General features: G+C 39.6%; 2 protein-coding genes across 5 annotated transcripts in view; both read left to right on the top strand.

The window, feature by feature from the left end:
• The window catches only part of FNBP4 (formin binding protein 4), a 38372-nt gene extending 31210 nt beyond the window's left edge, over window positions 1–7162 (top strand). Inside the window, 2 exon segments of the mRNA XM_008574047.1 lie at window positions 4575–4732; window positions 6104–7162. Of these exon segments, the coding sequence (XP_008572269.1) occupies window positions 4575–4732; window positions 6104–6194 (249 nt within the window). The 3' untranslated portion in view covers window positions 6195–7162.
• Window positions 7163–8617: 1455 nt separating this feature from the next.
• The window catches only part of AGBL2 (ATP/GTP binding protein-like 2), a 50184-nt gene continuing 34778 nt past the window's right edge, over window positions 8618–24023 (top strand). For 3 of the 4 annotated variants that reach the window (XM_008574043.1, XM_008574042.1, XM_008574044.1), the window contains exons 1-6: window positions 8618–9052; window positions 9179–9313; window positions 9565–9628; window positions 11132–11266; window positions 15823–16008; window positions 18183–18290. In XM_008574043.1, coding sequence (XP_008572265.1) covers window positions 9011–9052; window positions 9179–9313; window positions 9565–9628; window positions 11132–11266; window positions 15823–16008; window positions 18183–18290 — 670 coding nt within the window. In that variant the 5' untranslated portion in view covers window positions 8618–9010. The remainder of the gene's footprint in view (window positions 9053–9178; window positions 9314–9564; window positions 9629–11131; window positions 11267–15822; window positions 16009–18182; window positions 18291–24023) is intronic. The other variant, XM_008574045.1, reaches the window with a different exon arrangement.

Raw genomic sequence — 24023 nt, forward strand, 5'->3', positions numbered from 1 at the left:
GCGCACTGTAGCAGTGTGCCACCGGGCCGGCCCCGAAGTTTAATCCTTCTCATACAGGCCATGTCTTGCAAGTTTATGTTTGGGTTCATTTTTCTTTGCATAATTCAAGGAATCATAAATCATGCCAAAGCCAGTTGTCTTGCTACCCCCAAAATGGGTTCTGAATACAAATACACAGGTGACATCTGGTGTGGTCTTGTACTTTTGACTAGCTTTTCCCAAATTCCTATCTTAGGTACTGTTGCCTTCCCAGGGTGAATGACGTCAACGACCATTTGTTTTCTCTGAAGTAGTAAGTTGGTCACAAACTTCCTGGTCCACATAGTTACTGTGTCACTCATGATGGCAGTCAATCCTCAAGGCAGCCAGGGAGGGAAAAAAACATGTTTATATTTTGACAATTTGAATATAATGTGTCTCAGTGTGGATCTTTTTGGATTGATCCTGCATAGAGTTTGTTGAGCTTCTTGAATGTTTAATATCCATGTCTTTCCTTAACTTTGGGATATTTTGGACCATTATTTATTCAACAAGCTCTCTGCCCCTCTTTTCATTCTTTTTTTTTTTCTTTGTGTTTTAAATTATTTTACTGTGAAAAATTTCAAACTTACTCTCTTCGATATTTTGGACCATTATTTATTCAACAAGCTCTCTGCCCCTCTTTTCATTCTTTTTTTTTTCTTTGTGTTTTAAATTATTTTACTGTGAAAAATTTCAAACTTACTCTCTTATTATTCTTGAAGTCCCGTAATGTGTATATTGGTCCACTCAATGGCATCCCGTAAGTCACTTAGGCTCTGTTCACTTTGCTTCATTCTCTTTCTGCTCCTAAGACTTAATAATTTCACATGACCTGTCTTTGAGTTCACTGATTCATTCTTCTGCCTGTTCAAGTCTGCAGTTGAATGCTTAGTGAGTTTTTCATTTTAGTTAGTGTATTTTTAGCTCCAGGATTACTGTTTCTTTTTCATAATTTCTTTCTCTTCATTGATAGAGGTTGAGTATCTCTTATCTGAAATGCTTGGGACCAGAAGCATTTCAGATTTCAGATTTTTTCAGATTTTGGAATATTTGCATTATACTTAGCAGTTGAGCATCCCAAATATGAAAATACAAAATCACAGATGCTCCCATGAGTATTTTCTTTGAGCATCATGTTGGCGCTGAAACAGTTTCGAGTTTTGGAGCATTTCAGATTTTTGGATTTGAGATGTTCAACCTATATTCTCACTTGTTCATATACAATGTTCCTGATTTCCTTTAGGTGTTTGTGTTTTCCTCTAGTGCTTTGAGCACATTTAAGACAATTAGTCTTTGTTTGGTTAAATTCAAAGCCTGTGATCCTTTATGGTCAGTTTCTGGAGATTATTTTGGTCCTTTAAATGAGATTATTTTGGTCTGAACTGGGAGATTGACCACTTCCTCCCAGCTGCACTGGGAAGTGGAGCGAGGGACAGCAAAAATGCCACGTATTTTCCTACTGTTTTTAGTGTGGCTTTTTCTTGATTGAGTGTTCACTTGGTTGCTGCAGATCTTTGCCTGGTTTCCAGAGCTTCCACAAAGCTATTTTAGTCAGTCAGTATTTGTTTCCATGATGTTTCCATGGGGGATTGGGAACCTGGAGCTTCGTAGTCTGCTATTTTGCTGACTTCAAACTTTACCCACATGGTGCTTTTGTTTTGGTTTTTGGTGGCCAACCAGCTATTTTTGAATGCCCTAATTTCCCAAAGAAACTCATAAGCTTTTCCTTCCAGTGTTCTAGTGCTCTTTTGTTTGCCTCAACTGTCTCCTTTTGCTCCAAGAGTCAGCAGGCTGTTTATTTGCCTTACAGTGTTTCAAGTAACCACCCTGAATGAATTTTGAGTTAGGCCATAACTTGCCTTGCCCCAGTCCTTCAAGGGACAAGCATAATTCTTTACAAATAAAGTCTGCTTTGCTCACTCTGGAATCGGGGACCAGCGTTTCACACTGGGAAAGCAGGCTGCGTCATTCAGAACCTTCAGATTGGCTGGCCAGTTATTAGTTCAGTTGGTTAGAGTGCGGTGTTATAACATCAAGGTTGCCAGCCACCAAAAACAATTAAAAAAACCTTCAGGTTGTTTTCAAAACCACCACCAAGCTGGGGAAAAGGGTAGGGCAAGGGCAAGGACAATGGGATGATTCACATACCTTTTCTGATGCTTGTAAGTTGCCTTTTTCTTGATTCAGTCTTCACTTAATCACTGTTAACCTTTGCCTATTTTCCAGAATTCTGATCGAGTTGATTGTTGCCGACAGTTTTTGCTTGATGTTTCCATTGTTTTTGTGAAGGAATGGGCTTATGGAGCTACCAAGTCCACCATTTTTGCTGACATCCCCGTAAATCTCTCTTTAATCACACAAAAATAACAGCATATATCTGGGCTGAATCAGTTGTTATTCAAGTTGGTTCCGTGGTTCCAGAAATTATCTGGATGTGAAGTACATGTTATAAAAATCACAAATGACAGTTAGGACAGTGTCTTGAGCAGACTGTTGTCAAGCTACTAACCATAGCATATATAGTTCTCCTGAGCCAATATACTGTTTACCACTTCCGTGCCTTTATTTTGTCCACGAGTCCCACTACTGTTCATTGTATACATAGTTAAATAGGAACAACCAGTATTCAGAAATCATTTCCTAGGGCCGGCCCGGTGGCGCACTGCTACAGTGCGCCGCTTAGGAGCGCGGCGGCGCTCCTGCTGAGGGTTCAGATCCCACGTACAGACTGGCCGCTCACTGGCTGAGCGAGGTGCGGGCGCAACACCGAGGGTTGCAATCCCGTTGCCGGTCACGAAAAAAGACAAAAAGGAAAAAAAAAAAAGAAATCATTTCCTATATGAAACCTTCCCAGGCACTCTTCTTCCAGTCCTCCAAGAGAGGTAATTACTTCTTCCATTTCATTCAACAGGTAATTTTTTAGCCAGTCATGCGTTTATTATCTTGTAAATAATACTTTGAAGTTTCAGAATGCTAAGATAATATATCATTTTTACATACCTGATACCTAAAAAGAAATGGTGACCTTCCTCCTGTTGTGACAGGTTGTTTATTTTATTTATTTGTTTTGGGGGCAGCTGGCTGGTACAGGAGGTGACAGGTCATTTTAATGCCTCTTATATTCAAGAATATTTGGGACAAATATATATTTCCATTTTTTTTGCTGAAGAATCTCATGGGCAGCTTACTAGAAAATAAACTAAAAAGGCTGGCTGGTTAGCTCTCTTGGGAGAGCGTTGGTGCTTGGAACACCATGGTCAAGGGTTTATATCCCCATACTACTAGCCAGCCACCAAAAAAATGAAAAGAGAAAGAAAAAAAGGAGTTCTAACCATTTAATCTTTCTCCCTTCAACTGCCGTGTTCCCCTATTTAAAATGTGCTCAAAGAGCCAATGCAACTCTTTGGATCCATGGATCAAATGTGATAGGCCATACATAACTTCTAAAAAATAACTTATTTTCTTTTCCATGACCGATAGGAATGAAATATGCTAAAAATTCACTGAACCTACATAAGTCAAAGTAAATCAGCAGTGACTATACCTAGATCTGTGGTTTTTAATCCTGTTTGTAGATGTTAAGTGAGAGGTTTTACCTCAGTGAGTGCTCTGTGCTCATATGACCATTAGTAATCCATCTTACTATTATTTGGCAGGCGAGAATTCTACCACTGAACCACCAATGCTTTCTTACTATTATTTGGTTGGTTCCATGCAAACCCGGAATGGGCTGGGTTGGAGCTTGTTGAAGAGGGTGTGTATGCAGTGGACAGGTTGTGCCACAGGTGAAATGACAGAATAGAATGAGGGGATCATATGTGGAGGAAGCTGAAGGTCTGAACACGATAGATGGACATTCATTTCCCCCAAAAGTTAAGAACTGTCAGTGATAGCCAGAATAGGGATTCAGGGAGGGAGCCAAGTAACACAAAAAGACTGCAAATGTTAAGTTTATTTTCTCAGGTTTTTGGGGATCTTATTCAAGAAATCTATTTGTCTCAAATGTAGGCAAGAAAATTAACTTGGGCCACCATACCCATGTGTGTCCTCACATGAGTACAGCACTCAGTCACTCCTACCACTTGAACTTGAGCTCATATTTGTTGAGCTTTATGGGAGGCTGGCCAGTTAGCTTAGTTGTAACACCAAGGTCGTGGGTTCAGATCCCCGTACTGGCCAGCTGCTGGAAAATAAATAAATAAGGATAGGGATAAAATTGGTCTTATCAATGTAAATATAGCGGCTTTCTAATTTTACATAGCTAAAACTTGCGATTTAGCAGTGAATCAAATTGACAAAAATCTCTAATTTTGTAGAGCTTTTCTTCTGGCAGGGGTAGACTGGGGAGACAGATAAGCCAAAAATATATGTTCGATGTTTTTAAAAGCAGTGAAGAAAAATAAGCCATGTGAGAGGACAGAAAGTAGTCTTTGGAAGGTCGTGCTATTTCAGATAGGCAGTTAGGGAAGGCCTCTTTTCTCATCTCCAGAGCAGAGGATTCATTTCCTTATTTTATGTATTGTATTACTTTTGACCTTTAATCTATGTTACAGGCAAAGAAGAGTAAAACCAAAATGCCATCTTTGGTAAAGAAATGGCAGAGTATCCAGCGTGAGTTAGATGAAGAGGAGAACTCTAGTTCCAGTGAAGACGACCGGGAGTCAACTGCGCAGAAGCGAATTGAAGAGTGGAAACAGCAGCAGCTGGTCAGGTAAAAGAAAGGGAATCACAGACGGGTGGGTTGTAGTTGCTGTTGTCTTAGAACAGTGATATTTTTAGAATCACAGCCCTTAATTGTTTTTATTCTTTATAAACGTATCTAAAACAGCTTTTGTTTTTGTTTTGGTGGCTGGCCGTTGCAGAGATCTGAATAAAAGTTTGTAATTCATAGAAATGTTTATTTCCTTATAAGTCATGGTCTAGTCTTTTTTCATACTTTCTCTTACTGATCATCTTAGGCAAAGGACCATCTTAACCTCAGTATATCAGGAAAAGTAGTCATCATTTACCATCTAGATACCATGGATCCTTTCCTAATATATTTTTTTTAACTTATTTTACAAATAACTTACAGAAGTAAGAATAAAAGGATAGGGAGAAAATTTTGTTAGCAATTTTAAAAAGAATTTTTTTTTTTTTTTAAGATGACCGGTAAGGGGATCTTAACCCTTGACTTGGTGTTGTCAGCACCACACTCAGCCAGTGAGCGAACCGGCCATCCCTATAGGGGATCCGAACCCGGGGCCTTGGTGTTATCAGCACCGCACTCTCCTGAGTGAGCCACGGGCCGGCCCCTTAAAAAGAATTTAAACATAGCAAATCAAATTTTTATTTCATATCTTCCTAGTTTTGAAGGTATACATACTGAAATGAGCTACATGCTATGAATGCAGCTAACTGTTCATCAGATGTCAGTGCATAAACCTGGAACATAACCATCTCATTAATACTGATGTCAGATTTCATATTTGTCTCTGATAGGTTCTAGCTTATTTTGGACTTATAAAAGGGTCCCATGTACCCATTCTGATAAGTGCTAGATAGAATTTAAGTTTCAACCCATACAAATAGAATTGCGCAAAAGAGAAACTGAAAAACATTAGATCCAAGGGTTCCTGATAGTATATTGAGGGATAAATATATCTGCCTTGAAGAGTCATAACTCCTATGGGCTCAGAAAAACTTGTATAAGAATGTGTTTTATTCCATCAGTGTGCTATTAATGGTTACCAGAGATATATCTATATAAAGTAAATTCACTTACATATATACAAAAAACTACACAGAGAGTGTGTGTGTTTGGTAGAACCATCAGAAATTTGATGGAGAATACACTGATATCTAGCTGAGAAACGAGAAACATTTTCATAAATAGACATGATCGGGTTTTTGTTTTAGATATAGACTTTTGTTTTGCTAGGAAATGAACAGTTTCTTTTTTTCTTTTTTGGGTGACTGGCTGGTATGGGGATCCAAACCCATGACACTGGTATTTTAAGTCGGCACTCTGCTCAGCTGAGCTAACTGGCCAGTGCTCATTCTTTTTCTTTCCAGTGAAGTAATCTGTGTGTTGTTTTCACAGTGGCATGGCAGAGAGAAATGCTAACTTTGAAGCCCTTCCTGAGGATTGGCGAGCAAGACTGAAGAGAAGGAAAATGGCTCCAAACACATAGTTTTCAAATTTAAAAAAAAAATTTTTTATTGTTTGTTTTGTGTTCAGTTCAGAGTCTTAACCAGTTTTACTGTTGTCAAGTAAACTATAAATGTTATGGGGGAGAGCAAACGTGTATAAAGTTTTCACATTCGTGAAATGTAATTTTTCTATTTTGCTGAAAGGTGAGGTGATTGGAATTGCTTTGACCTGGCTTCCCTTATTCTCACACTGGCAAACTTAGCATGTTATGTATATTAACTTCATCAGTCTTGAAGAACATTTGGCTCATGAGTATGACATGTCTGTAAAGGACTGACTCACTGACAAAAGGTGAAGCATTTTTGTGTCTAATAGAGGCTCATTTACTTCCTAATGTGGTGTGCTCTCTCTCATTATCTTCTACTCCAGAACAAGTGCAATTCAGAAGGCAGCTTTGTATTCTATCTTGCTTGACTGGGATTGTCAGGATCTCTTTCAGACCTCTTCCTCTACTCTGCCACCCCTGAAGTGCTGAGGTCTGTTAAGTGTTTTACCTTGTGCTGGTAGATGGCCACACTCTTTAGAGTAATTCTTTCTCACAAATTCCAGAACTGATAGCTCAGTCATTTCACACACTAGGTGGCATATTTAAGTTTTAATATAAGCAGCAGCACGTGGGGGTTAATATCCTTGATTTTGAGGATTTTACCCTCAAGTATGTGACAGTAAATGTAACAAGAGCCACTCTATGTACTAATGTCTCTCCATTGTCTTACCCTGTTCCAAAATTCACCTCCCTTCTTTATGTGAATGTACTTTCCGTAAAATTCCAGTATTTAAAAAGCAGTTTACTGTTCTGTACTTTCTATTGTATCACAATCAGGTAAAAGACACTTTAAACTGAAGAAAAGGCAAATTGTGTTTTAAAACTGTTTGTATTTCTCCAGTTTCTGACCTTCCTTGTAAATTTGTGTATATGCACTAATAAAGCTTTTTTTATACTTCTGATTGTTTATCCTTTTGCTCTTCTAAGTCTGTTACCCATGATTATGTAACCAGGACTTATTTTAAGTCAATTCTTAATTTTTTTTTTTTATTATTATTTATAGTCAAATACAGTGTGAGGCATGTCCAAACACTGAAGAACAGCTTTCAGGAAAGAGCAGCAGGATCTTGAGTGGGAGAGTAGGGGGCGTGTCTGTTACCCATGATTATGTAACCAGGACTTATTTTAAGTCAATTCTTAATTTTTTTTTTTTTTTTATTATTTATAGTCAAATACAGTGTGAGGCATGTCCAAACACTGAAGAACAGCTTTCATGAAAGAGCAGCAGGATCTTGAGTGGGAGAGTAGGGGGCGTGGGGGGGGCAGAGTTAGAAAAACAAACCTCTAGTACATTAGTCTCCCCTTATCAAAACCTCAGAGAGTACTGGACTCTATATATACTGTTTTTTTTTCCGTGTACATACATATACCTATAATAAAGTTTGATTTATAAATTAGGTACAAGAGAGATTAACAATTACATAAAATAGAACAGTTATAAAAATATACTGTAATGTTCTGTGAATGTGGTCTCTCAAAATATCCTATCCTACTGTACCATACTCACTTATTTTAGTTGACTGTGGGTAACTTGAAACCATGGATAAGCGGGACTACTACTGTACCGAGATGGTGCTGTGTGACCTAAATTTTTGGAATTTAGACCCTATCTATAATATTAGCTAATATATGACCTACTTAAGTCCTGGAAACGATGTAATGTGGTTAACATTTTGAAAAAAATAAAGGTGCTTTAGAGCTTTTTTTCTTTGACTATAAAAGTAATAATGTACTTATGGTTTGATTCATATAAAGTTAACCAAAGACACATAAAATTAATCAACAATAGTTTGACTTTTATTCCAGTATATTTCTATGCACATAATTAAAAATTTTTACCTAATGTATGAGAGAGTGTTGGATTTTATTTACCATTGCACTAATACATATTGGGATGACTATTTTGTACATAAAATTGTTTTTCTTGTTATTTGCATAAATTTCTGCAAATAAATTAAAGGCTATCAACTGGCGTGCTTTTAATTTGCTAACTTTGTTTCTTGTAGTTTTTCACTGTACTAGGTAATTTTCCAATTTTGGCTACAGGATGGAGAGAATAAATACGAAGGTGAAAGAGGCCCCCTTAGAACAGTGAATAACAGTTACCTAAAGCTAAGGAACAGCAAGCGATCTTGGGAATGTGTTGAGTACTGACGTTGTGCTTCTCAATCTGATTTCGATTCCTAGATTGGGGCTGTAATGAGTGAGGGGAAGAATGAGTCTGCCGGCCAGGGGTCAACCTTCCCGGGCTCCGCTTCCCCCGTGGGGGCGGGGCCTAGCTCCCGGAAGCGCCCGGCCGCCCCGCCCTTCCGCTCCCTGCTCGCGGTTGCCAGGCTACCTAGGCCGTCGCAGAAAGCGGTGGCCGGTGAGCTCGGCGAGTGTGTCTTCCGTCGGGTGCACGGCTGGACTCAGTACCCTGGGCCCTATCCTAGCGGGGGTCCCTCTGCTGCCGCGGCGTCGCGCCCACTCTTGCTGCCCAGGACGGGACGCGGAGGTGGTGGCGCTCTTCGTTTGCTCTCCCCGCGACCCTTCCCGTCACCTCGTTCCCCGGACTGGGCAGCTCTGAAGCCCTGAATTCCGTTCTCAGGGGCCACACTCCCGACCCTGACCTTTCTTTCCATCTACTCCGAAGGGACTACCGCGTACCCGCACCCTCATTGCTTTCACTTTCCTGTGGCGTCCTGGTGGCAGGCATCTCCCTTCTCAGGGAGAGAGAAGCATGTCGCCAGCAAGGGTCCCGGCGCCTCAGGATGAAGAGGCAGGAAGACACGCCGCCCTCCCTGACTGCTCAGGTGCGCCTCGGCCTCCTGGTGGGAGGAGAGGCTGGGTTGTCGGGGTTTCCTGAGTGGGAGCCGGAGGAGGGGTGCTAAGGGGGGCTGTATCGGCAGTGTTTTCACTTGTCCTGTTCTGGTTTGTAGCTTCTCCTGTGTAATCAGCTGCCCCTTTGGAAACTGGGCAGGGGTTGCGGCTGGATGCCGGTGTCACGACTGGTCTCGAGCATACGATGCAGAAATAACATGTTCCCAGCACTGGAAACAGACATAAAGCAGGAGGTCGGTGCACGCCCCCCAACGGGAACTCCACAGAAATCCAATACTAGATCCAAAAGTATATTCTGGTGGCACCTTTTTCCAGGTGGAGATCTTGATCCCCAAGATAGAATAATCCGGATGAATGTCTTTCACTTGATTTGTTTACAGAAGTCCTCAAGTACACTGTCCTATGAACAACGCTTGTGTACTTTTTAGCAGTTCAGTATCATTTGAAAGGACTTTCCTGATTAAGATGGCCTTTCCTTTCACAGACTCTTCCTGATCCCTATGAAGACTTTATGTACCATCACCTCCAGTATTATGGCTACTTTAAAGGTAATACAGTTCTTATCTAGCATCACCTTTCCTGGGTTCCCAAAGTGAATTGTTTTATTAACTGGAAGAGTTGTGCTTGGGTCCACTAATAAATGATTTTTGCAGTACCGTTAGTGAACGTACTTTCTTTCCCCATTGATCTGCTATGCCACCTGTGTCAAGTGACAGAGTCACTATATACAAGGGTTTGTTCGTGGGCTCTCTAGTTCACTGGTCTGTCTATCCTTGCACCATTACTATTATCTCTTAATTACTGTGTGGTATTAAAAAGAGAAGTCTTGATAATTTGGAAAGGCATGTCTTCCCACCTTGTTCTTCAAAAGCATCTTGGCTATTCTTGCATCTTTTTCTTTCTACTTAAATTTTAGAATTGGCTTGTGATGTTTAAAAAAACTATTGGGAGGGCCGGCCTGTGGCTCACTCGGGAGAGTGCGGTGCTGATAAGACCAAGGCCATGGGTTCGGATCCCCAAAGCATCTTGGCTATTCTTGCATCTTTTTCTTTCTACTTAAATTTTAGAATTGGCTTGTGACGTTTAAAAAAACTATTGGGAGGGCCGGCCTGTGGCTCACTCGGGAGAGTGTGGTGCTGATAAGACCAAGGCCATGGGTTCGGATCCCATATAGGGATGACCGGTTTGCTCACTGGGTGAGCGTGGTGCTGACACCACCAAGTCAAGGGTTAAGATCCCCTTACCGGTCATCTTTTAAAAAAAAACAAAAAACAAAAAACTATTGGGATTGCATTGTATCTATAGATCAAATTTCACAAAAAATGTCTATTTTCTAATACTGGCTTCTCCAATCTATGAATACAATATATTTCTCCATTTACTTAGGTTTTCTTTAATGTCTTCCAATAAAGATTTACAGTTTTTTTCATAGTATTTCATATTTTTATGCTCTTATAAATGTTATTTTCAAAATTTAATTTTCTAACTTTATGCTGGTATGTAGAAAAATGGAGTTTTTAATATTGGTTTTATTTCTAGTCACCTTGTTAAACTTTCTTAATAACTATTTCATTTTCTAAGTGGTTATTAGTTTGTTGAAAACTGAATTTCCAGTTTGCCAGATTTAGCAGGTGCCCTCAGGACAAAGTAGCTTCTGGCATCTGTGCTCCACTCCTGCCCTGATCCCTACCTTCTCTCGGGTTCGCCTCTCTTGGCAGCTCTTGCCTCAACTGGGTCTTTCTGCCTCCCAAGCCATTTCTCATTCCACGACCCCATGCAGTTTCTCAAGTCCCCTTCTCATTCTCTTGTTTTCTCAGTTGTAAAATGAGGATAATTATGCTTAACTCACATAAATTGGAACGTGAGAGCTCTTTGAAAAATGGGAAGTATTCATTGTAAAGACCTTTGGTGGTGGGTGGTGATAGAAGTAGTGGTGCTTTGGGGAGTAGTGTTTTGTTATTGATCTAGATGTGAGAAGTGATGAGCCAGCCTTCCAGCAACTTTAACTAAACCACCTTTTTTTTTTTTTTTTTTAAACCACCTATTCTTAGCTCAGAGAGGCAGTTTACCAAACTCTGCTACGCAACAACACGTTTGGAGGAATAACCCTCGATACCTGTTGAATGGCTCTTTTGGGGAAAGAGATGATTTGAAGCTGGACACCCTGAAAAAGGAGACACTTGTGTGTGAGTAATAATCAGTGTGTGTGACCCCCAGAACCTCACTGCCTTGACAACTTCTTCAGGTATTCAGGAGAACATAGCCTAACATGGGCAAGGCTTCAGCCCCTGTTTCTGACATCACTCAAAAATGTTCTCTCTAGATCTTCTTTTGGTTGTAGGTTTAAATTAAAATACTGTACATTCTGGGGTATCTTCCTACAAATTTTGGAAAACATATTGATTTTTCACACAGTTTTGATGGATATACTTGTTAAGGCTCTTTGCATAAGAGTAGAAAAAACCAATTCCAGCTAGTTTAAGCAGCAGTTTCTTCTGGAATCCAAGGACAGGAATGCAGTTGAATTTCTCTCTTAATACATATCTAACAAAACATCAATCCATTTCTCTGTTTTCCATATCCACCCCCACCCCTCAGTCCAAGCTACCATCATTTCTCACTATTGAAACAGCCTCCTAATTGGAAGTATCCTGGATTCTCTTGTTCCGTGCTGACCTCCCCAATCCATTTTCCACACAGCTATGTCCTTTTCTATATGCAAATCTGATTGTATCTCTTTTTTACTTAAAACCTTTGAATGACACAAGATCCAAAAGCCATAAAACATAATACTGATAATTTTTTGAGCAAATATTTAAACTTCTGTGTGGAAAAAATACCATTAAAAAAAGTAAAAGGACAAACTGAAAAAAAAATTTTTGCAAATATTTTAAAAGGTCAATTTTCTTAACATATAATAGCTCTTACAAATCAATAAGTAAAAAATGACCAAATAGAAAAATAAGCAAAAGAAAAATGAGTAAGCATTTTATAGAAAAACAAACACAGTCAATAACCTTATGAAAACATACTCAACTTCACTACTTATTAAAGATGCAAATCAAAACGTCAAGGTACCATTGTCTTAACTATGAGATTTGGGCAAAAGATTTAAAAAATGTTATACCAAGACATAACAACTACAATTACTTGAAGTTGACACGACAAGCAAACAGAAAGGACATTGTTGGGTGGGAGGGAGGAGAGGGAGGAGGGAGGAAGGTTTCGGTAATGGGCCACAATAATCAACCACATTGTATATCGACAAAATAAAAATTTAAAGGAAAAAAAAAAAAGTTATACCTATTGTAGGTTAGGGTTTGGGGGGGACACACTTTCCTATACTGCTATTGGGAATGTGAATAGGTAGAGTATTTTAGGAAGGCAATTTGGCAATAGCTTACACTTTGCTATAGCAATTCCATTTTCAGATATGTATTTTGTATGTTTGCTCACACCAATTCCTGACAGCTCTTTCACTCTGCATCCCAGAGCTCCTTGCAGGGAGTAGAAAGGCAAGCACTGAGCAATGGGTTGACAAGGAGACTGGTCAGGGTGGGATGGCTCAGGAGCCAACTGACCCTCCCCTTCAATTTTCTTGTGTCCCATTTGCTGACACTCGAAATTCCATTAATAAAACAATTGCCAGTCTTCACATAATAAAAATGTAAAATTCAACAACAACGTGAATGAGTTTTAGTAAGAGTATAATTGATAATCTTTTTTTTTCTGTTTTGATCATTGAAGTGAGGAAAATATTTTATCTTTATAGCAAAGGGTTTATTATGTTTTGTTTGTTTATTTATTTTTTAACCAGAAAAGTACAAAGGAAAAAAATAACGGATTAGAATCTGCTTTAAAAAAAAAAAAAGAGGCTGGCCCGTGGCTCACTCGGTAGAGTGCGGTGCTGATAACACCAAGGCCACGGGTTGAGATCCCCTTACCGGTCATCTTTTATTTATTTATTTATTTTCCTTTTTTGTCTTTTTTCGTGTCCGGCAATGGATCGCAACCCTCAGTGTCGCGCCCATACCGGACCAGGACCGGCAACGGGATCGCAAACCTTGGTGCTGTGCCTGCACCTCGCTCAGCCAGTGAGCGGGAACCGGTCTGTATGTGGGATCCAAACCCTCGGCGGGAGCGCCGCCGCACTCCCAAGCAGCGCACTGTAGCAGTGCGCCACCGGGCTGGCCCCCTGGTCATCTTTTAAAAAATAAATAAATAAATAAATAAATAAAAATAAAAAGATTTAAAAAAAAAGGAATATGGGAGTACTTTTTTGAAGTCCTCGCTGCCCCACCTTTAATATAGGAGGGGAAAAAAATACACATCTCTCTTTGTCTCTCTCTCTTCATGTGTCTACATATTTTTTCCTTTTAATTGCACACAGGGGATCCTATATACAATCTTTGACTTTTGTTGTTGTTGTTCAGTGTATGTTAGAGGTTATTTTCATATATGTGCAAAAAAAAATCTACCTCATTCTTTTTAAAGGCGCCTATAAGTGTTCCATCTCATTAATGTATCATAATTATTTTTAACTCCCCTTTTGTTGGATGCCTTGGTTTTTTTCACTTTTTCGTTATTTGAATATTGCTACAGTGAGCACCTTTGTATATGTATAGTGATAAACTTGCGCGAGAAAATCTTCAAGGTAAATTCTTAGCAGTGGGATTGCTGGATCAAAGAGTATGTGTATTATAAACCCTATTAGATAATGCCAAACTGCTTTCCAGAAAGGTTGCACCAATTTGTTCTCTTGACAGTGGGTTCTGAAAGTACCTGTTGACTTACAACTTTGCCAGGATGATTGTGAAAACACATAAATGTTTTTCCTGTTCATTAGGTAAAAAACTGGTATCTACTAGTCACTTTGATTTCTTTAATTATGAGTGAAATTGAACAGTTTTACCATCTTTTAAAATATTTATTGCTTTTACCTCATTAAACCATGGGAAAAAGATTTAGATAGAAATACAGGGGCCCAAGGGCCGGCCCCTGGCTCACTCGGGAGAGTGTGGTGCTGATAACACCAAGGCCACAGGTTCGGATCCTATATAGGGATGACCAGTTCGCTCACTGGCTGAGTGTGGTGATGACAACACCAAGCCAAGGGTTAAGATCCCCTTACCGGTCATCTTTAAAAAAAAAAAAAAAAAAAAAATACAGGGGCCCAAAGTGGGCGTGAGAGATGAGAAGGGGTGGGGTACATTAGGCAAAAAAAGAAAAAGATCCCTGGACAAATGATGCCTCCTTCTTCCTCTTTCTAGGGCCTACCTGTTTGTCTTCAACTGTGCACAGACAGGTGGAGGCTGTAAGCAGAGGTATTTCATGTCCTTCCAGACCAGGAAATTCAAACTCCTTCATGGGAATATGCCTTCACTTCCTACTCTCCCCACCAGAGCTGAGAATTACCAGGCAGGCCTGGGATTCATGTCTGATGGGCACTAAGGGGCCTTCAGCCTTAGTTTAGTTCTTCTTCTTTTCATTTCCTTTCTTTTTTTTTTTTTCCTTTGGTGGCTGGCTGGTAGAGGGATCTGAACCCTTGACCTTGGTGTTGTCAGCTCCATGCTCTAACCCAAGTGAGCCAACCAGCCATTTCTTGTCTTTTCTTTTTTTCTTTTTTTTTTTTTTTTCCTTTTTGTCTTTTTTCTTGACCAGCAACGGATCGCAACCCTCAGTGTCGCGCCCGTACCGGACCAGGACCGGCAACGGGATCGCAACCCTCGGTGTTGCACCCGCGCCTCGCTCAGCCAGTGAGCGGCCGGTCTGTATGTGGGATCCGAACCCTCGGCAGGAGCGCCGCCGCACTCTCAAGCGGCGCACTGTAGCAGTGTGCCACCGGGCCGGCCATTTCTTGTCTTTTCTTTCTTCCTCTCATTTCCTTTCTTTCCGTCTCCTTGAAAGCCTTTCTTTTCCTTCCTCTTTTCTCATTCTCCCTTTTCCCACGGGCTCTTCCTCTCTTCTGCCTTCTCGCTCCTTCTCTGCCCCTCCCCTTTCTATCCTCTTTGTTTTATAAATCTCTCTGTCCTTTGAATAGTTATATTATGAACCTGAAATTTAATGTATAAGTTGTTTCACTATAGTTGTAAAGTTTTATGTACTTTTTTTTTTCTAAAATGCTAAGGGGTAAATTTAAAGTTCCCTCTCTTTAAACAAAAATAATAAAATGGGGCCGGCCTGGTGGCGCACTGGAGAGTGCGCCGCTTGGGAGCGAGGCGGCGCTCCCGCTGAGGGTTCGAATCCCATGTGGGGACCGGTTCCTGCTCACTGGCTGAGCGCGGTGCGGGCGCAGCACCGAGGGTTGCGATCCCGTTGCCGGTCCCCGGTACGGGCGCGAAACTGAGGGTTGCGATCCCGTTACTGGTCAGTAAAAAAGACAAAAAGGAAAAAATAAATAAATAAATAAAATGTATTAAGTGACTTTATATTCATTGTAACCCACTGTTGAAGTGTCTCGGACCCATTACCTTTAATTTTTTGAAAAAAGCTTCTAACTTACACTAAAGCTTTATATTTAAATATTTAATAGACTATACAGAATTTTAACTTAACATTTTATAATTTTGAATCTATTATCCTAGACTAAATCTCCTTCTTGTAGGAGGAACATGTCATACGATTGTATATCTGTGCTAATATTTTAATACAGTGCTTAAACTTATTTAGTTGTTATAAATGAAGAATAAAGTTCCCAAAGACAAAAAGGAAGATGTTCACTCATTCCCTTTCCCTTTGGCAGATTCATTTCTGCTGAGTTCACCACTTCTTAGGAGTAGACAGCTTCTTTATGATGAGTTGGACGAAGTAAATCCACGTCTTCGAGAACCCCGAGAGCTCTTTGCATTTTTCTCTAGTAATGGACCACTGCAGGCTCCAAGATGGCCAATAGAATGTGAGGTCATCAAAGAAAACGTTCATCATATTGGTAATGTGACTATGTGTAATGGTCTTGCTGTTCTGCCTGAGTTTATTACTAAACCTTAGAATTTTAAGTCCTGTATACTGAAGTGTAAGGCAGGACAGAGTCAACAATTATTAACTCACCCTGAAAAAATTAAACTATGAGAAACTGACACTCACCAAAGGCAAAAGCTACACAAATGTATAAATTAGAATGTTTCTGAGTTTTTTAGAGTGGGAGAGTATCCTTCATAGAGACCAAAGTATATAAATACTTAAATCTGTTTTCTAGATTATTTCTGTCTCAGTATTAATATGCTTGGTTGAGTTGTATTTTACCAGCCTTGGTATAATTGATGAAGTCTATATATGCCTGAACATAGTTTTTAATGTTTTTAATTATATTTTGAGTTTGTTGCACTTTTTTATGACATTGTTGGTCATATCTGTGAGCCCTTGGTATAATACAATCTTTTACATCCATTTTATGAAGCATATACGAAGTAAACTGTATTGAAAACTGGGAACATGTCTAATTACTGGAACACTGTATTTACTAAACATCATGTCTCTGCTTTAGGTGGCTCGATAAACAACTGGATGTTTCGTATTTTCTCACTCCCCTCTTATAATATTCAGTAAAAATGTATTAGCATTTACCATATGCTAAGTATAGTACTTGGTGCTAGACACATAGTGATGAACAAGGCAGAGACACCCAGAGCTCATGGACTAGTGGGGAAGTTAGACATTTTACCAGGCAGTTGCATAGAGCTTGATCCCTCTGAGTACACCTAACGCAGCCTGAAGATCAGCACAGGTTTCCAAAAAGAATTGACATGTATGGATCTGAAGGATGAATTAGAAATGATCCAGTTTAGAGGTCAAAGAAAAGTATTTCAGTTAGAGGAAACAGAAAAGGAATATGGCGTGTTTGGGTAACCATGGAGCATTGATCATGAAAGTCAAGAGAAGAGTCTGAAAATATAGGGAGGGGTTCACTCAGTGTTTTCAACTGGGAACAGTACTGCTCTTAGGGTGTTTGGAAATGGGGGTGGGGAGCATTTTGAGTTGGCACAATGACTGGGAGTCTTAAGATCCTCTGTTTCTATCCTGTACTGTTTTTAGATAAAAGTCTAAGTTATCTGGCCAGACAATAGGATTTTGCTATTCCCTATATTAAATAGTGGAACTGAGTAGGTATTAGACCAAAACAGAATTCCTGTGAGGATTTGTGACTCAGTTCCAAGATGGGAAAAATAAAGTGAGAAACAGGAATTTAATAACCAAGTTATTAACAGTGTTAATCCACTAAATCAAAAGATTTTTTAAAAGGCAATTAAAAAAAAATTCCAAGGAAACTTATTGACAAGCACTTTATTGTTAAAAATGAATTGTCAGGGCCGGCCCAGTGGCGCACTGGATAGTGCGCTGCTTGGGAAGCGCGGCGGCGCTCCCGCCTGAGGGTTCGGATCCCACATACAGACCGGTTCCCGCTCACTGGCTGAGCGAGGCGCGGGAGCAGCGCCGAGGGTTGTGATCCCGTTGCCGGTCCCCGGTCCGGTACGGGGGCAACACTGAGGGTTGCGATCCGTTGCCGGACACGGAAAAAGACAAAAGACAAAAAAAAAAAAAATGAATTGTCAAAGCCTCATCACTTCCCGTCACCTTTAAGAAAATAGATTGATATTGTCTTTTACTGAGTTGTGTCTTTATATGCCCTTGACGTTCATGAGTGACTAGAATACTTAAAATGATATTGAGAAGTTGCCAAGTCTCGTATAAGAAATCTTTTTTTAATTCAGTGCTAATGAAAAAGTGTTTCCTCTGAAAAAATTGATAAACCTGTCCTCTATGTTAATAAAAAGTAGATGACCATATTTTCCTGACTTCAAAGAACCTCGGGGCCAAATTTTGAAGAGCTGTTGTACCAATTATATTCACCTTTCTGGTTTTTCTTTAAGTCTTTTATTTAAAGTTTATTATTTCATTGTATGTGCTTTTTGTTAAATCTCCTTATAGTCTCCCTGGAAAAAAGCAACACATAATTTACAAACAAGCTAGAAATTTGGGGTGGGAATTTGGTTTGCTTCAATCAAACTAGCTATTTGAATAATTACTATTATAATTTTATATCAGTTCTAATAATGCCTTTTATATTATTTCTTATTTTTTACTTTTTGAAATGTCTTCTTTCAGAGTGGGTTCCACCTCAACCAGAATATTTCTATCAACCTACAGGAAATGAAAAGATTCCAGAAATTGTAGGAGAGGAAAAAGGCACAGTTGTCTATCAGTTAGATTCAGGTATTGTCATTACACTGAACAGTGAATGATTAATCACGACAAAGTTATAGTATAACTATATGTTCCATAATAAAAGTGATTTTTAAAATCCATAGTTTAGTGATAAATAAACTGTCTTTTCCAGACCAGACTGAGTGGGAACTCTGATAGTCATGACCAGTTAGCTTTAAAATTTCAATAGTTTTTAAAATGTCAATACATTTTTCTTAATAGTTCTGTCAGTTTTACAGCTGCTCCATTGTCATTTCCCCTTCCTGAAAATCAGGTGTTAGATCATCTTTAGGGAACCTGCTCTTTTCTCTACCTCCTTTATGTACTTTAGTGAGTACTTTGTTATATGTGCATATGACTGTCACTTAATACGTGGTTTCCTGCATTAAGTTGCAAGCTTCTAGGGATAGAATACATGTCTTTTATAAAAATATGCAGAACACTATACCCAACAACAACAAAATACCCATTCTTTTCAAGGGCTCCTGTTAGATTCCTCAGAATAGACCGTACGGTAGGCCATAAAGCAAGTCTTCAAACATTTAAAAGGATTGAAATCAGATGAATTACATTCTCTGACTACAACAAAATTAAATTAGAAATCAACAACAGAATGAATTCTGGCAGGGTTGGCTGGTTAGCTCAGTTGGTTAGAGCATGGTGTTGATAACACCAAGGTCCAGGGTTCAATCCGTATACCAACCAGCCACCAAAAAAAAAAAAAAAAAAAAAAAAAAAAAAAAAAAAAAAAAAAAAAAAAAAAAAAAAAAAAAAAAAAAAGAAATCTGAGAAATCCACAAATATTTGGAAATTGAAACAGCACATTTCTAAATAATCTATGGGTTAGAGAAATCACAAGAAGAGCTCAAAAATATTTTGAACTGGATGAAAATAAAATCACATTATATCAAAACTTGTGGGTTGGATCCCCATACTGGCCAGCTGCCAAAAAACTTTTTAAATAAATTTTTTAAAAACCCTTATGGGGTGCAGCTTAAAGCACTGCCACAACATTTATGGCTTCAAGTGCCTATTTTTGTTTGATTGTTTTTTTTGGCAGCTGGCCAGTACATGGATCTGAACCCTTGACCTTGGTGTTACCAGACCATGCTCTAACAAACTGAGCTAACTGGCTAGCCCCAACTGCCTATATTTGAAAGCAAGAAATATCTCAAATCAGTTACCTAAGCTTCCAGTTTAATAAATTAGAAAAATAAGAGCAAAGTAAACCCAAAGCAAGCAGAAGGAAGGAAATAATAAAGATAAGAATGGAAATCAGTGAAATAGAAAACAGAGAAATAATAGAGAAAATCAAACCAAAGGTTGGTTCTTTGGAAACATCAACAAAATTGACAAAACTTTAGCTAGACCAAGAAAAAAAGAATAGAGACACAAGTTATCAAAATCAGGAATGAAAGAGGGGATGTAACCACCAAACCTACAGAAATCAAAAGAATTACGAGATAATTCTATTAACAACTTTTTGCCAACAAATTAGACAACTTTTTTTTTTTTTTTTCCCTTTTTGTCTTTTTTCGTGTCCGGCAACGGGATCGCAACCCTCGGTGTTGCGCCCGCACCTCGCTCAGCCAGTGAGCGGGAACCGGTCTGTATGTGGGATCCGAACCCTCGGTGGGAGCGCCGCCACACTCCCAAGCGGCGCACTGTAGCAGTGCGCCACCGGGCCGGTCCCAAATTAGACAACTTTGATTAACAGGACAAATTGCCAGAAAGGAACAAATTACTGAAACTGACTCAGGAAGAAATAAAAATTCTGGACAGACTGTTACAAAGAAATTGAATCAGTAGTTTAAAATCTTCCCACGAAAAAAACTCAGGCCCACTTGGCTTGACAGGGTTTGTTCAAATTAATTTTTTTTTTTTTTGGTGGCTGACCAGTACGGGGATATGAACCCTTTGAGCTTGGTGTGCTCTAACCAACTGAGCCAACCAGCCAGCCATGAATGCTATCAAACATTGAAACATGAAATAGTACTAGTTTTTACCAATTCTGAAAACAGGAGGAGGAAGTTTCCCAGCTGTTTTTATGAAGCCAGTATTGCCCTGATACCAAAGCCAGACAAAGACATTACATGAAAGCTATAGACCAATATTCCTCAGGAATATAAATGCAAAATCCTCAACAAAATATTATGAGACCTAGTTCAGTAACATATAAAAAGGATTATACACTGTGACCAAGTGGGACATATACTTGAAATGTAAGATTGGTTTAACATCTGAAGATCAATTATGGAATACAACATTTTAATAGAATAAAGGACAAAAACCACATGGCACAGAAAAAGCGTTATACAGAAATGGCAGGGTAGGAGCTCCAAGAATCAGTTCCTCTACTGAAGCAACTATTAAGCTGGCAAAAGCTAACAGAATCAGCCTTTTCTGAACTCTGGAATTATAAACAGCCACTTAGCGGAGTATTTAATGAAGAAACAAGCTGCCTTAGAGACAGCAGCCCACATTCCTGGTGTGGCATGCTGGAATGGGGGTGGGTGGGGGGAGGTGGACAATATGGACCTTATTCTCAAAAAACTGGTTGTGATTTTTTTTTACCTGTCTTCAATTCTCTGAGGAATTAGAACAAAGGCTAACTTTTGTTTCTTCCCCCTTGGGCTGAAGTAGTTTTTCCAGGTGGCATCAGTCAAAAACATTTAAGTACAATACACTGCCCATAGTCACCTAGACAAGGGATGGCAAATGAGGCAAGCAGCCTGTGGGCTCAAAAGCCTGTGAAGGAGAAAGAGTCTTGGGGGGTTGAGGGCTTGGAAGGGCTGCCACATATACTGGAGAAGGCGGAATGCATGCCCAGAGCTGGATCCATGTTCAGAAAAGACTTCAGAGGACTGTAGACTTGCACCTCTGGCTGGTCTTTGCACTTTGTCTAAGCAGGAAGTGAAGGCTGAGATTGAGTTGTTGGCATCCTGGCTTAGTGTCAAGGAATGCCCCCCTCAGAGCCAATCTGCAAAGACTAGGAAAATTTTGTGTTTGTTTCTTTTTTCATTTTGGCTCCTGGTGTTTAAGGACATCTCTGTCACATTTCTGGCCAACCACCGATGTAATGGAACAGAGACTTAGTGACCATACATAAGAAAGACTGAAAGCTTTCCCTTGGATCAAGAACAAGATAAGGATGCCCGCTTTCGTCACTGCTATTCAACATTGTGCTGGAAGTTCTAGCCAGAACAATTAGACAAGAAAAAGAAATAAAAGTCATCCTGAATTGGAAAGGAAAAATAAAACTCTTTATTCACTGGTGACATGACCTGATATATCATAGAAAATCCCAAAGAAAACACACACACAGATAAAACACACTATTAGAGCTAATAAATTCAGCAAAGTTGCAGGGTACAAGACCCAAACACAAAAATCAGTTCTGTGTCTATACACTAGCAATAAACAATTCAAATATTAAATTAAGACCATCCCATTTACAAATTTTAAAAAGTATCAAAAGAGTAAAATACCTATGAGTAAATGTTACTAAGGTGAGAGACTTGTATACTGAAAACTACAAAACATTGCTAAAAGAAATTGAAGATCTAAATATATGGAAAGGCATTCCATGTTCATGGATTGGAAGATTTATTTTGTTAAAATGGCAATACTACCCAAACATCTACAGATTAAACTCAATCCCTATCAAGATCCCAGTGGCCTTAAAAGAAAAACTTTCAATGGTATTTTATGCAGAAATAGAAAAGCTGATCCTCAAATTCATATGGAATTGCAGTGGGCCCTGAATTGCCAGTATTGAAGAAGTACAAAGTAGGAGGACTCACACTTCCCAATTTCTTTTTTTTTTTTTTTCCTTTTTGTCTTTTTTCGTGACCGGTAACGGGATCACAACCCTCGGTGTCACGCCCGTACCACGACCAGCAACGGGATCGCAACCCTCGGTGTTGTGCCCGCACCACGCTCAACCAGTGAGCGGACCGGTCTCTATATAGGATCCGAACCCTCGGCAGGAGCGCCGCCACGCTCCCAAGCGCCGCACTCTACCGAGTGTGCCACCGGGCTGGCCCCAATTTCAAAACATACTACAAGGATATAGTCATTAAAACAGTGCAGTACGGGCCGGCCCGGTGGCGCACTGGAGAAGTGTGCTGCTTGGGAGTGCGGTGGCACTCCCGCCAAGGGTTCGGATCCCATGTGGAGACCGGTTCCTGCTCACTGGCTGAGTGCGGTGTGGGCGCAACACCGAGGGTTGCAATCCCGTTGCCGGTCCCCGGTACGGGCGCGACATCGAGGGTTGCAATCCCGTTACCGGTTAGTAAAAAAGACAAAAAGGGCAGAAAAAAAAAAAAAACAGTGCAGTACTAGGCCGGCCCATGGCTCACTTGGGAGAGTGTGATGCTGATAACACCAAGGCCACGGGTTCGGATCCCATATAGGGATAGCTGGTTCGCTCACTTGGGAGATCGTGGTGCTGACAACACCAAGTCAAGGGTTAAGATCCCCTTACCGGTCGTCTTTAAAAAAAAAAAAAAAAATAGTGCAGTACTGGCACAAGGATAGGCATATAGATCAGTGGGATAGAATTAGAGAGTCCAGAAATAAATCCACATGTTTATGATTAATTGATTTTCATCAAGGGTGCCAAGACTTGTTCAATGGGTAAAGAATGGTCTCTTCAACAAATGGTGCTGAAAACTCAAAAAGAAATAAAAATAAAAAATAAAAAGATAAAACAAAAAATGGTGCTGAGACAACAGGATATACACATACAAAAGAATGAAATTGGATTCCTCCTTCACACCATATAAAATAACTCAAAATGGGCCTAATGGCCTAACTATAAGTGCAAAAACTATAAAACTTCTTAAAAGAAAACATAGGGATAAATCTATGATTTAAATTTGGCAAAGGATTCTAGATATGACACCAAAAGCATGACTCAAAAGAAAAATTCGCTGGCTGGTTAGCTCAGTTGGTTAAAGCACAGCCTTATATCACCAGGGTCACAGGTTCAGATCCCCATACTGGTCAGCCACAAAAAAAAAAAAAAAAAAAATTGAGAGTTTGGACTTCATTGGACTTCATGTAAAGTTAAAACTTTTGCTCTTCAAAAGACACTATTAAAAAAAAATGGCAAACCACAGACTGGTAGAAAATAGTTGCAAATCATACATTTGGTAAAGGACTTGTATCCAGAATCCAGTGTAAGACAACCCAACTAAAAAATGGACAAAATATTTGAATAGCTATCTTGCCAAAGAAAATGTATAAATGGCTTTTAAGCACATGAAAAAATGCTCAACATCAGTAGTCATTAAAGAAATACAAATAAAACTTGAGATACTTCTTCACCTCCACTAGAATGGTTGTGATAAAAAGCGAGATAATAACAAGTGCTGAGGAGGATGTGCAGCATGTGGGTAACAGGAACATTTCAGACTGAAAAGAGAGGAAGTAATGCTAAAGAGCAGTGAGGCAAGGAATTGAATACGAACATTCCCAAGGAAGGGGAAGTAAATTTTGAATAATGGCAGGATGTCAAGTGGTAATAGGAATGGACATGAGAAAAGAATAAAAATATTAGGGCTGGCTGGTTTGCACAGTTGGTTAGGGTGTAGTGCTGATAACACCAAGGTCTAGGGTTCCATCCCTGTGTTGGACAGCAACCACCAAAAAAAAAAGTAATGGACATGGGGAGGTAGAGAAGCCGCCCAAGAGGACATCTTTTTTTTTTTTTTTTTTTTTTTTTTTTTTTTTTTTTTC

Source organism: Galeopterus variegatus, unplaced genomic scaffold, assembly GCF_000696425.1.
Source record: "Galeopterus variegatus unplaced genomic scaffold, G_variegatus-3.0.2 Scaffold990, whole genome shotgun sequence".
Taxonomy (NCBI): domain Eukaryota; kingdom Metazoa; phylum Chordata; class Mammalia; order Dermoptera; family Cynocephalidae; genus Galeopterus; species Galeopterus variegatus.